This window comes from Dasypus novemcinctus, chromosome 13 (assembly GCF_030445035.2).
Source record: "Dasypus novemcinctus isolate mDasNov1 chromosome 13, mDasNov1.1.hap2, whole genome shotgun sequence".
Taxonomy (NCBI): Eukaryota; Metazoa; Chordata; class Mammalia; order Cingulata; family Dasypodidae; genus Dasypus; species Dasypus novemcinctus.
The window spans coordinates 107,691,993-107,702,927 of NC_080685.1; the positions used below are offsets into that span (position 1 = coordinate 107,691,993).

At 61.6% G+C, this 10,935-nt stretch overlaps 1 protein-coding gene across 1 annotated transcript; it reads left to right on the top strand.

Moving 5' to 3' along the window:
- Positions 1-221: 221 nt before the first annotated feature.
- On the top strand, positions 222-5,433 carry HLX (H2.0 like homeobox). Its single transcript, XM_004459926.4, has 4 exons — positions 222-1,081; positions 1,780-1,959; positions 2,676-2,860; positions 4,686-5,433. The coding sequence occupies exons 1-4, from the start codon at positions 541-543 to the stop codon at positions 5,160-5,162; spliced, it is 1,383 nt and encodes a 460-aa protein (XP_004459983.2). The 5' UTR covers positions 222-540; the 3' UTR covers positions 5,163-5,433.
- Positions 5,434-10,935: the final 5,502 nt, after the last annotated feature.

A 10,935-nucleotide genomic window follows, 5' to 3' on the forward strand; every position in this document is an offset into this window, starting at 1 on the left:
CCCCAGGCCACGCCCCCATTTCCCAATGCGCCTCCACGCCGAGCTCCGATTGGCCGCGGGGATGGCCAATGAGCGCCCTCATCGAGGTCCTACCCCGGCTCGGACTCGAAAGCCGCTGCCAAAACTTGGGGAGTTTTTAGAGAGGAGTTTTTTTTTTTTTCCTTATTACTTTTTTTTTTTTTTTTTTTTTGAAACTAGCGGATTATTATTGTTGTTGTTTTAAATTTAGCTCTTGGGCTTCGTTGTTTGGGTTCGGCGCTCGGTGCCCGGCGCCGTCGGCCCGGCTGCCCCCCGCGCGCCCCGGGGCCCCGCACTCGCCTCCGCGCGCGGGCAGCGCGGGCGCCGCTGCCACGGGACGCCGGGGGCCCGGGCGGCCGCGACCCGGCGCTCGCCTCCTGCTCGGGGCCGCCAGGGCTGCCCGGCCTCCCTTGGGTCCGGACGGAGAAGCGAAAGCGGATCGCCCTGGGCCGGGCCTGCGCGTCCCGCTCGGCTCGGCGCGCCCCCCCAGCCCGCGCCCCGGCCCGGCCCGGCCGCGCCAGGATGTTCGCCGCGGGGCTGGCTCCCTTCTACGCCTCCAACTTCAGCCTGTGGTCGGCCGCCTACTGCTCCTCGGGCGGCCCGGGCGGCTGCGCCTTCCCGCTGGACCCCGCCGCCAAGAAGCCCTCGTTCTGCATCGCCGACATCCTGCACGCCGGCGCGGCGGAGCCGGGGGCGGCCCCGGAGGGCCTGGCGGGCGCCTCGGCCGCCGCCCTCACCGCGCACTTGGGCTCCGTTCACCCGCACGCCTCTTTCCAAGCTGCCGCCAGATCCCCGCTCCGGCCCACTCCGGTGGTGGCGCCCTCCGAAGTCACGGCCGGCTTCCCGCCGCGGCCGGCGCCGCTCCCAGCCGCCTACCACCACCATCAGCCGCCGCCGCCGCCGCCGCCGCCGGCCCGGGCCTCGGCTGGGGCGAGGGTGGTCCCGAACCCTCACCATAGCGGCGCGGCGCCGGCCCCCTCCAGCAAGGACCTCAAATTCGGAATTGACCGCATTTTGTCTGCAGAATTTGACCCCAAAGTCAAGGAAGGCAACACGCTTAGAGGTAGGTCTTGGGCGGCAGGCTGCAGGCCTCGCGGACCGCGGCCCAGACCCCGGGCTGGTTTGGGAGCCTTTGAATGGTTTTATAATTGAGAACAAATTGGTAAAATGGAGGTGAAAGAGGGAAAAAAACGAATTGTAAGAAAACTGCGAAATAGTAGAACTAAAACTTCACTGCTCTACGTAAAAAAAAATAACTCCAGGGATGCTTTCAAAGCACATTTATAGAATCAATCTTCATAAAAATGATCGAGGTACAGATTTGCTAAAAGGCCTGTCATCTCTCTGTTTCTTTTATCACATATATAGATAGAGAACTATATTTCACGGCAGGGAAATTCCTTTGAGGGCTCATTTTCTCTTCCATGTATCTGATTTTTAAAAATTAAAATTCCACCTAAAGATAGACAAAGCTGATATGCTTTTCTCAGAGAAGGCAGAGTGGGGCATCCTTGCGTCTGTGGAATTCTTGGACGCCACCTGAAAGTGGCGTCGTTATGGCCATTTTATGTAAAGCCCTTCCTTGCAATATGCAAGGGTGGGGACGTGTGAGACACACGTACAGGAATATTTCGGGCATCGCTCCTTGGCGGCTGCAGGACCCAGCGCAGGAGAAAGAGGGCCCTGGTGACTTTCCCCGGGCGAGGGCCGTCAGCTGAGAGTGCACCCAAGGTGTAACCAGCTCGTCCTCTTCCTCCCCAGATCTGACCTCCCTGCTGGCGGGCGGGCGGCCCGCGGGTGTGCCCCTCCCCGGCCTGCAGCCCTCCGCCGGCCAGTTCTTCGCGTCTCTAGATCCCATTAATGAGGCTTCAGCCATCCTGAGTCCCTTAAGCTCGAACCCGAGAAATTCCGTTCAGCATCAGTTTCAAGACACGTTTCCAGGTACAGAAACCCTCCCGGGTGACGACCCCACGGGCAGGTCGACTGACAGGCAGAAATCTCAGGACTGATGTCTCACGGGGCCACAGGGGTGTCGCAGTCCCGGGGCTGGGGCGGGAGGCTACCGGGTCAGGGTAGAGAAACTGAAAGGTTTCCCAGCGGACTCGCACACTATTCTGAGGACTCCCTGGGAGAAAGGAGGGCCTCCTGGGGAGCCAAGAAACTTCGTGGGCGGTGGTGGGGGGGACTTTCCCTGGTCCTTGTGCCTGAGAAGGTGGCCCAGCCTCTGTTACTTCTTAATAGGCACGCATTTGGGGGATGACCCGAAAAGCATTTGCCTGCGCTCGAGGACTACACACAGCAGTAGGAATTCGAGGCTGGCCTCTATAGATCGTGCAGGCCCGAGGGACGTTGTCGCTTATTCTCCACGTGCCCGATGGCCAGGCCTTAAGTTTTAAGGTTTTGCCTTGGCGTTAGTGGTCAAGCTGCTGGGCCTGGCTGCACACTCGCTTTAAGCTTTCCTGCTATCACCTGAAGACTGGTTAAATTCCAGCTGAGAGAGGCCATTCGGGGTCAGCCCCAAGAATGGGATGACACTGCCATCTAGTATGGAAAAAAAGGGGGGGTGTGTGTGTTTTAAGCAGTATCTTAGGCCACGGGATCGGGCACTAAAGCGTCCCATCGTCCCTCTTCCCTGGCACCCCCCCTCCTGCCCGCAGGCCCCTACGCAGTTCTCACCAAGGACACCATGCCCCAGACCTACAAGCGGAAGCGCTCCTGGTCGCGGGCTGTGTTCTCCAACCTGCAGAGGAAAGGCCTGGAGAAAAGATTTGAAATTCAGAAGTACGTGACCAAGCCGGACCGAAAGCAGCTGGCCGCGATGCTGGGCCTCACGGACGCGCAGGTAAGCGCCCCGCGCTCTGGCCCCCGCGTCTTCCCCCGCCCCCGGGGCCGCCAGCACCCGCAGGCTGGCCGCCAGCGGCCCAAGGACCGGGTTCTGAATCTCCTGAGGCTTTGCGTCCTTCTCAACTCGGGCTAGAAAGAAAGAGGAGGGGAGGGGGAGAAGGCCTGAAGGACTCGCCCGTCCCCAGCCACGTATGTTGACAAGCGCGGCCTGTTTCTTTTGGCCAAGGGGCGGAAGACCCGCCGAGAAAGCCAATAGGGCGCAACAGATAATTATGTCCTCGACTGGAGTGCCACTCTCTGTCTGGACGCAGCTGATTTCAGAAGAGAGAACAACCCAAAGTCAAGAGATTGTTGTTGTCTCGCGGGCCCTCCCCCCCCCTCCTGCCGCTGCTGGATTGTGAAATCCCTAGTTGTGAGGAAGTGAAAACATCATTTCAAACGGAATTGCTTAGCTCCAGCAGGCTGAGGAGCCCGCTTGGAGCGGCCACAGTCAGGCCGATTTTCTAACCGTGCAGCCGAGTAGGCTCGCAAGAAAGACTTGGCTTGGGGGGGGGGAGGGGGGGAGATGCAGGGGCGGGGCGTCGAGAGATGGGGAGAGGGAGAAACAAGAAAAAAAATAAGGAAGATTTGCTTAGCCCGCCCAAGAGCATTTCCGCGGGTTCTGCCTCCTTGTTTTTATTTTTCAAGACAACGGGAAATCTATGGTGCCTGGTCTCAATTTTGTTTTTCTCAAATTCAAGAAACGGGTTCTTTTTTTCTTTCAGCTTTAAAGGAGAGGAGTCGCCATTTCCCCACACCCCACAGCTGCGACCCTCACTCCCTCATTGCCCTCTGTCCCCAACAGCGCAGGAGCGCCAAGCCGGCCGCTTTTCCTTAGCTCCTGGCCCTGCCTTCTGTCTCTGCGTCTCTCTGTCCTGCCTTACACAGCGCCCTCCCCTCCACACGCACCCTGGAACTGGAGGAGCCCAGCCGTTTTCCACCAGCTGTGGATGTTATTTTTAAAAGGGAAGCTGGAACTTGTGTGAACGCATTGAGTCCCCCAGGGGATCGTATATATTTTTATAGATTCTCCGCCCCATCCCAACCCCTTTCCTGCACTTTGCACTCTTTCAATCGTGGTTTCTGAGCCCCCAACTGAAGACGTTTATCCCCGGAGGAGTAGGGGTACTTATCAACCCCAGAGTACAAACGTGCCAAGGAAACGCTCTTCTCTTGAAGGGTTACTGGTGCTGCTACCCTGCTGGCATTAACTCTTTGAACCCCTTCTCCCCTTTCTGCTTCCCAGGTTCTTCCTTTTAAAAAATTGCTATTGTAGGGACTTGCTTTGGGTAGTGCAATAGAGGAGGGGGCGAACTCAGGGCAGGGGTTCTTAACATGGATTCACAAAAACGCTTGAAATCGTGTGCAAAATCTTGCATTTTTCTGGGACAGAGGTCATAACTTTAATCGAAATTCTTTTAATCAAGTTCCCGACTCAAATAGGGCTATGATGCACCGATTTAGAGTGGAGCTCTTGGTAGCCGGGGGTGGAGTGCGGGGATTTGTCTTTCCAACAACACTTCTGAGCGGCGTTGGGGGCCACATTTCCAGAAGCGGTCCTAGTGGATTCCCCAGGCCAGATCCCTGGAGGCCTCGGTGTTGCACTGGAGGCCTCCCAGCCGCTGCACCCAGGCCGGTGCCTGGCCCCTAGGAGGGGCGCTGGGCACGGTTGGTGCTGCCTTCGGGCGTTGGGGGGCGGCTCGCCGGCGTGCGCGGTTGGTACCCGCGCGAGCCCGCGTCTCATTTCGGTGGCCCTTCTTGTCTCTTGGGGCGGCGCCCCGCAGGTGAAGGTGTGGTTCCAGAACCGGCGGATGAAGTGGCGGCATTCCAAGGAGGCTCAGGCCCAGAAGGACAAGGACAAGGAGGCGGCGGAGAAGCCATCAGGTGCGGCGGCGACTGCCGACGGCGAGCAGGACGAGCGCAGCCCCAGCCGCTCCGAGGGCGAAGCCGAGAGCGAAAGCAGCGACTCCGAGTCCCTGGACATGGCCCCCAGTGACACGGAGGGGACGGAGGGGGCCGAGAGGTCTGTGCACCAAGCCACCGTCATCAAGACCTCGGCCCCCGGCGCGCTCGTGGCGGCCGGCGGCGGCGGCAGCTTTGGCTTCGGCGGCGCCTGCAGCCTCGGCGGCGGCGGCAGCAGCGCCAGCGCCTCCAGCAGCCTCAGCGGCGGCGGCGGCTCGTCGGAGCCGTTTGCCGAGCCCCAGCCCACCCTCAGCAGCGCGCCGCCAAGCCCCGAGCCCGCGGCCCTCGGCGGCCTATAGACGGGGAGAGGGTGGGAGGGGGCCTGGGGCTCGGGGCGGCCGCCCCACAGGGGGCCGGCGCGGGAGCCTCGTACCGTTCCTAGTGCCTCCACCGCAGCCCGGAGCTCCAGAGTGCCCCAGGGCCGGTCGAATCACTTCGCCCCCGGAACGGTCAGCGGGCACTGTCAAGCGTCAGAACTGCTCCTCTCCCCGCCAGGGGTCGCGGCGCAAAGACGTGTTGCCCTGAGGACGCCTCAAACGTGTAAATAAAATGTTTACTATGCTTTGTAAAGGCCGCTTGGCTCGCTGGGGGCGATGCAGTCGTGAAAGCCCGGGGTCTCCGAGCCGGACCTTAGCCTCTGGTCAGTGGAAGACTCCGCAGTTGGAGGTGGGAGGCTAGAACTTTGGGGCAAGAGGTGCAACCTCAGGGCCACATTGCTGCACGGATCGGCGTGAGGGTTTTTAGAAGTTCCTCTGGCCGCTGGCCTGCACTTACCCCCTTGCATGGCCCAGGGTGGTGGAAGCCCTTGGGACAGTCCCACAGAGAGCTTCCCGACCCGGATCTGGATGCCATGAGTGAGTGCACCACGTTTTCTCCGGCTCCAGCATAGCCGAGTTGGAGTGGAACAGGCTGTGGTACCAGACAGGGGTAATCGAGCCAACAGTCATACCTGATGGTGGCTGTCCAGTGGCCAGCCTGGCGATCTGGGGCCCTCCCAGCGCAAACTCTGCCTTCCCGGGGGATAGGGTTAGGGGTCCGAGCAGGTCTCTATGTCACAAGGGAAAAACAGGCATAGTACCAGGGTTACAGCTGGAAGCCTGGGCCTTACGGAGCCAGGGCTCTCTGGTTGTGAACATGCCGGGACAATTGCAGGACAGGTAGGTGGCTTGTGCACAGTCGGGCCATGGCGGAGCCCAAACCGGAACCCGACCTCCTGGCCCACGTTTGCCCACTGATGGATCGACAAAACTGCACCACCCCCTAAGGTTTCTTTGCAGTTAGGCCCTTGGGAACCCAGCTTAGCTCTCTTCCCTGCAGTGAAAGGCAAGTCCCCATCCCGAAGAAACTGGGGGAAAAAATAAACTTGTCAGGTCTCCACGATGCTACTGAAGTGGGCCATTCAAAGTTCTTTGAAAAGGCTCACCAGTCAAGCCTCTGCTGGACTCTTCTTCCCACCAAACTACAAAGGAAATGCTTCGAGTTGGTAAAAGCTCTGTTTGGACACTTTTAAACAACCTGACACCCCCCCCCCCCCCAAGCCTTGAACGCCCCAGACTGCTGGACCCTGAGCTGGGGGAAGGTGCAGAACTTCTCATGGGCCCCTTTTCTCAGGGAGAACACCTTGCAGAGAGCTCCCCCAGTGAGGCTGCGGGCTGAGGACAGTGAGAAGTCTCCCTGAGGTTCCAGGGTCTCTCCTTGCTTCTTCCCCAGTTGACCCATTCCCTGCAGCACATTCCCGGAGCCGCCTTTCTAGACATCCCTGGCTGAGTGGAGGCCCCAGATTCAGCCTCCTCAGGCCGCGGCAGCCAGACCTCCGGCCGCTCAGGGATCCAGGCTCCCCTGTGCTACCCCTCCCCCCCACAGAATTAACCCCTTAGAAGAATGGGGGAGGGGGGAGCGACGACCGGGGTGGTCCAGGACAGAGAGGAGAAAATAAAGGTAGAGAGCCCCAAGGGGAGCCCCAAGATTAATGGAAATGTGAGCCATTAAACCTCGGAGAGAGGCCAGGAGAGCAACCATCTCTAATACAAGCACAGAAGCTTAGCGGCGACGGCAGCCTGCCCACCTGTCACCGGCTCCTTCCCGGGGCTGGAATCCTTCCTCGACGTCCGACACCACGTACCGGCACGTACACCATCTACCGGTACGCCACCACGTACCCATACGGACACCCGAACTGCGGGCTTTCCTCTGTTACCCCAATTTTGCCTTCCTTATCGAGAGCCGTTTCCGCCGACTCCCCAACGGTTGAAATTCTGTTCTCGAGACATTCCAAGAACATCGAATTTGAATTCGCTGTTCTGGAAATGGAATTTGGACCATAAGGGGGTGGCTTACACACCTAGCTGAGCGGAGCCGGGGCTGGAGAGGCGGCCGGGGAGAGGCGGGTGCTTTAAGGTAAATCGCGGCCCCCCGGGCGCCGCCCTGCGCCGCGAGGCGTCCGCGGTTCCCCGCGCGTGGTGGCTTTGCTCGGTGCGGGCGCCGGGGCTTCCAACGTGAGCGAAACTGTCGCCCCGGCACTGGAATGCAGTGACCCCGGGTCAGGTAGATTCCCCCGGGCCACTGGGAACTGGCGGAGCTGGGGGCGGGCACGTGGGGGCGGGGGGCGGGAGGCCGGGCACCCCTCGAGGGCCGCGGGGAAGCCCCCTCTCCTCCGCCACCCGCCCCTGTTGCCGAACGTTTCCTCCAAGAAACTCGAGCGGTGGTTTACCCGGGCATTGGAGGACTTCCACAATTTCATCAGAAACGGCGTCTCACGAGCTCTGGAGAATTTTAAAGGTCATTTGGCTCCTTCGGCTCTGTGGGCGGGGCGGGGGCGCCCGGGAGGAAAAGCCGCCTGGGGGGGCCCTTTCTCCCAGTCCCCGCGCGCTCTCTCGGCCTTGGGTCCGGGAATCGTCCCTGTAGAGTTCGACGCTGGCAAGAGCGGCAGGGGAAGTTAGAAACTCTTGAACTAACACCGAGATTTCTCAGCCACGGAAGAGAAGCCCAAGAGCGAAGGTGGGCGGCCGCCAGGCCCGCCGAGGCCGCAGGCCCGCGGCTCCCGGCAAGCCCGAGCGCCCCCGCTCCCCGGCAGGGCCGAGCCCGGGCGCCCGCGCCCCCTCGACAGCGCCCAGACCCGCGCCTTCCTACAAGGAGCAAGAACTCGGCCCCGCGCAGGGCTCTGCCGCGTCCACGCCAAGAGTCCTGGCTGCGCGGGGCGGTCGGAGCAAGGCTACCAAGGCGCGGGGCGCGCCCCGCAGAGGATGGGGAGCTGCGCGCTCCCAGCTGGAGGAGGGAAACCAGGACGCCGCGCGCACGCACAGTCAGACACGCACACCGACTCATGCACACTCTCACAAGCCCCAGACACAGTCACACGCAGGCACGCAGACACCCGCGGCCTCGCCCGCAGGAGAGAAGCAGGCGGTGTGCTGGCTATTTCAGCACTCTGTGGGCAGAGCCACGCCATAAGGTCCCGCGTCCCCCTAAGGACAGCAAAGCACAGTGAGGAGCCCCCACCACCTACGCTGCTTGGGGCGGGTAGGACGCGGGTCTCAATAGCCAAGTGCCTCGCGCCACAGGACGCTGTAAACCAACGCCGCCTTCCGCTCCATTTGTCTGTCTCAGCCGAGACCCGGCCCTTGCCCCGAGTGGCAGGGAGCGTGTCACCAGCACCTCCCTGTTCCCACGGAGGCCGAAGCTGGCCGGCCCTACGGCCCAGCAAGACAAGATTTTGCCTGCAAGGTAGCTAGCTGGAGGCTCTGGCCGCAAACCAGTAGAGAGCGTCACCCCTGCCCCGGAAGCCTGGCTCCCGCCGCCCCTCACAGGGCAGGCGGGTGCTACCTGGGTGGTGCGGTCGTACCTGGACCTTTTATAGGCCACGCCCTCTACCTAGGGTCAAGGTTGGGGTCGGGCCAGGTGTGCTGCGGACGGGGAGCAGGTGAAGTGCGAGTGCTCTGTCTGTCAAACCAGAAATCAACGCATCTGGAGGGCCCAGGCTCCCTCGCTTGGACTCGCCACCCCCGGCGGCGGGAGCTTTGGGGTCGGGAGAGGCCCGAGGTGCGGAGGTGGGCAGGGGAGGGGGCAGGATCTGAGGCCTGCAGCAGGGGATTTCCTGGATGTCCTGCCGCAGCTTTAACCCGGGGGAACTTAACCTGTCCCAGCTGTAGCTTGTTCTCTGATCCGACCCCGCTGTCCCCCCAAGGCGAGGCTGCCTTCACGCAGAGGCGAGTGGGAAGGGCCTTGGGGCGGCTCGGGACCGAGAAATGGGGGGCCGATGCCAGAAGCGGAGGTCGACTCCCTCTCGCGCCCAAGGCCTGGCTCGCTATCCCCACCCTCCGACCCCCGGCCCGCGCACGAGCTTCGCCCGCCTTTAAGAAGCCGCCGGGTGGGGGGGGGGGGGGCGGGGGGACTTCGAGCTTGGGCCCCTCCTGGAGAAGCAGGGACGCTGCTTTAAAGACGGCCGAGGGGACCCTGAAGCCGCGTGGTCCTCCCGTTCCGGTCCACTGAGCCTCGCAGGGCACGATGCTGGCGACGACGGCGATGGTTGCACATTTCATGATCTTTGGGCTGGGGGGCGGATAAACCCCCGACTAAAGGCGCTTCCGCGTTGCTCACCTCGAGGTGGTGCTGGGATTGGCCGCCGTCCCCAAGGAAAAGCAAAGGATGGAGGCATCACCACTCTCTGGTGGGAGGGCTCTAAGGTATCCGCCTCCCCCCCCCCCCCCCCATCCCAGCTGAGCGCAGGCTGGGCCGGAGTGGCTGGCTACCTTGCGGTGCCTCGGACAGGGGGGTCAGAGAACCACTGGCCCTCAGGGGTCTTCGCGGCCTCTGCTCGCTGTCACTTTAGAAAACATGGGCAGATGTTCCCGCAGGCTCGATTTCTTCCAACTCTCTCAGTTTAGGGATGAGCCGATGAGGCAGGAAGGGGTGAGGATACCTGCCCAAGGCCACCTGGAGAGTGTCTGGGCCGGGCAGGGCCGCGGGGTCAGGCTTCCTGAGGGTGCACACGAGCGTGAGGGCGGCCTCCCGGACACCAGTGGATCGATCCGGAACATTAGAGCGCAATGGCTTTTCAAAGAGCCCGAAGGCTCCAACGCAGCGGGGGCCTGTGGGCTCCGGTGGACCGGCCTCCCCTCCCCTCCGAGGTCGCGGAGCGCTGTGCGTCCGCGCGGCGCAGACCCAGGCTGCCCTCGAGCCCCTGGCCGCCCTCCCGGCCGCGCTGCCTCCGCAGCAGGATTATCTTTCCTAAGGGTGCCGGTGTCGCCCGCCACACGCAGCTAGCAGGTCCCGGCGTCTTCCGCGGTGTTGTTCCACTTTTACGCGTCGCTGACCCTTGGCCTTCTGGCAGGACGCCGGACCTGAGGCCGGCTCCCTCCCGCCCAGCGCCGCTGCGCTGTGGTCACCACATCCCCTTCCTAGCACCGGACCGAGGAACAGGAGTTCGCGCAAATGGCCGGAGGCCACCGCCTGCGGGCTGGCGGAGACGCTCCTCAGGAGCTTGGGATGGAAAGAGGCTGGAGGGTGGAGCCGGGGAACCGAAGGTGCGGCATGGAGCTTGCCTGACCCCAGCCGCGCGCGGGAAGACCCAAGTGAGCGACGAAAGCTTTCATTCATCCACCAGTTACCAGCTCGTTAAATTTATTTTAACTGTTTTGCTTCAGTTTCCTCATCTGTTTAATGGGGTACAATCAAAGATACCTACCTCCTCCGTGCTCAGGATTAACTGCGTAGACAAACGTGAAAAGAGAAGAGCGGAAGGCATGCGAGCTGTATAGATGTGCTAATGTCCCTTCATCCAATCTTTTATTCATTGCAGTATTTATTGAGATTTGCACAGTAGGGGATGTGTGGGGCGGGAGAGAATAATCCTCACTTTCCAAGAAATCAAAGTCTTAACAGGAGGCTCCTGAATGAGGTGCAGTTCCCTGGAAAATCATGGAAACCAGAGCGCTTCGCTGCGCTCCCCAAAAGATGGCCGTGTGTCCCCACCGATTCCTTGAGGCTCCCATTGGCACGTTTTCCTCGAGATGCTCGCGGCACTGCGTCCAGCGCCCTATGCACAAGCAGGCTCCTAGGACGCGATTGTAGGAG